A 2,619-nucleotide genomic window follows, 5' to 3' on the forward strand; every position below is an offset into this window, starting at 1 on the left:
GCTTCACTCGACAAATACTGCCCCACGTCCTCAGGCCTTCCCTCAGCCTCACCAGTGGGCCTGGCAGGAGCGTGTTAAGATCCCGTTTACATGGGAGAGCCCCCAGGCTCCCGGAGCACAGTGGGGCCCTGGGCACTGGGGCTGCTGAGCCAGGCGGGGTCTGTGCCCTGGTTGCCCCGGTCCTGAGGCTAGACTCACTCCGCCGCAGACGCACTCGCTGGAGGGCTCGGTGAGGGTGCACGGAAGCCTGGCCTATGTCCCCCCGCAGGCCTGGATCATCGGGGGAGCATTCGGGAAAACATTCTCATGGGAAGCCAGTACGACAAGGCCCGGTAAGCTTCTCGAGGGGTCGGGCGGGACGTCGGGGTGTGTGGCTGGTTTGCGGAGGGATCCCTCGCTGCTAAGAGTGACTTGGCAACTGCTAACTCTTGCTGTGTGCTCACTTATATGCATCCCTGTGTTTCCTTCTCGTCGGGAAAGAAATATTCTTATCATATCCATTTTCGAGGCAAGTCAGGTGAGGCCCCAAGAGGTGAAATAATTTGTCCAAAATCATTCAGCTGCTAGGATATGACAGAGCCAGAATTTGAACCCGGTTGCTTTCAGAAACTTCAGGCTTAACTATTATGCTATTTTGGCTCAAAGTAACCCTCCCCTTCCAAAACTGTTACTTTAACCCTGGGTTAATTAATTCCTAACCCCTAAGTCAAGAGGGAAAACACATGGGGTGATGAGGTTGTGCAACATAGAGGGAAGGAGTTTGGATTCACAGCCCAGTGGGCCGCCCGCCTCCCACCCACACCCCTCCTTGCCCTTTGCGGCCTCTCCCTCCCAGGGTCCCGGGGTGGACCTGCTTGAGACATGCACTTGGAAATCGTGAGTGAAGTCTAGTCAGTGGAGGATCCAGGAAAAGTGCCCTGATTGCTGCAGCTGTGCTTCCAGCTCTGCTGGACTCTGGCCTCCTTCGACTGTTTGCTTGATTTTGCAATCTGTCCCTTGTAACAGTGCTGAGGGGCATAGATATGTGTGTGTATAAATCGGTCCTCTCCAGCCAGTTGCTCTGTGGGCGCCTCAACATCAGGTCCAATGCCGACTTGTGAGCACCCTGCTAACTCAGCCCCCACCCCACCTGCTTCTCTTCTCAAATTCCCAGTTAGGCTTAACGGCATCACTGAACTGTGCATCCCAAGGAGCCTGACGCCTCCACCTCTGATACCTTCCACATCTAATTGGTCAGCAACCCTGGACGACTCAGCCTCCTAAAAAGCTCTTGTATTTCCCTTCTCTTCTCCATCTCCACTGCCAGTTCTGGGCTGTGACCTCCTGCTTAAACTGTGCCCACTGCCCCTGCCTTTGGGTCCCTGTCTCTCGCCCTCTCTGTTCCTCTCTGTGCACCGCTGCCAGGTCAGTTGTCCTAAAAGACAGCTCTCATCTTGTCTCTGCTCGGCTTTCAGACTGATATGACTCATAGAGCAGCTTTGAAATATCTGTCAAAAATAAAAATGCACCAACTTTTGACTCAGAAAATCCACAGTTAGATATTTAATGCATAGATTATGTCCCCCATGAACACCAAGACCATGTACAAGAATGTTCACATCGAATTATTCAGCGTAGCAAAAGATTAGAAACAACCCAAATGTCCAGCATTAGGGCACTGGTTAAACAATTTATGGCACATCCGTATAATGGAATACTGTAGTGTCATTAAAACAGTATAAATGTATATCTGTTGCACGTGTACATATATCAGTAGATTATTTCTGAATATGTGCATAGGAAACTCTATTAGTGACTGATTCCGAGGAAAGCAACTAAGGGTCAAAGATGCGAGGGAGACTCGCTTTTTACCTTTTCTTCCTTTTGTTCTGTTCAAATATTTACCAAGTGCACGTGCTGGATTAAAAGAAATGAAGGTTCTCAAGATTGCTTTGGCCTTAAAAAACTACAAATAGAGCTACCATACGACCCAGCAATCCCACTACTGGGCATATACCCTGAGAAAACTATAACTCAAAGAGTCATGTACCAAAATGTTCATTGCAGCTCTATTTACAATAGCCAGGAGATGGAAGCAACCTAAGTGTCCATCATCGGATGAATGGATAAAGAAGATGTGGCACATATATACAATGGAATATTACTCAGCCATAAAAAGAAACGAAATTGAGTTATTTGTAGTGAGGTGGATGGACCTAGAGTCTGTCATACAGAGTGAAGTAAGTCAGAAAGAGAAAGACAAATACCGTATGCTAACACATATATATGGAATCTAAGGGGAAAAAAAAAAGATCATGAAGAACCTAGGGGTAAGACAGGAATAAAGACACAGGCCTACTAGAGAATGGACTTGAGGATACGGGGAGGGGCAAGGGTAAGCTGTGACAAAGTGAGAGAGTGGCATGGACATATTTACACTACCAAACGTAAAATAGATAGCTAGTGGGAAGCAGCCGCATGGCACAGGGAGACCGGCTCGGTTCTTTGTGGCTGTCTGGAGGGGTGGGATAGGGAGGGTGGGAGGGAGGGAGACAAAGAGGGAAGAGATATGGGAACATATGTATATGTATAACTGATTCACTTTGTTATAAAGCAGAAACTAACACACCATTGTAAAGC

The 2,619-nt window shown here is 48.2% G+C and overlaps 1 protein-coding gene across 1 annotated transcript in view; it reads left to right on the forward strand.

Moving 5' to 3' along the window:
* ABCC11 (ATP binding cassette subfamily C member 11) overlaps positions 1-2,619 on the forward strand; it is a 65,328-nt gene that overhangs the window by 30,483 nt on the left and 32,226 nt on the right. The window contains 2 exon segments of the mRNA XM_007450636.1: positions 209-278; positions 281-332. Of these exon segments, the coding sequence (XP_007450698.1) occupies positions 209-278; positions 281-332 (122 nt within the window).

This window comes from Lipotes vexillifer, unplaced genomic scaffold, assembly GCF_000442215.2.
Source record: "Lipotes vexillifer unplaced genomic scaffold, Lipotes_vexillifer_v1.1 scaffold943, whole genome shotgun sequence".
Taxonomy (NCBI): domain Eukaryota; kingdom Metazoa; phylum Chordata; class Mammalia; order Artiodactyla; family Lipotidae; genus Lipotes; species Lipotes vexillifer.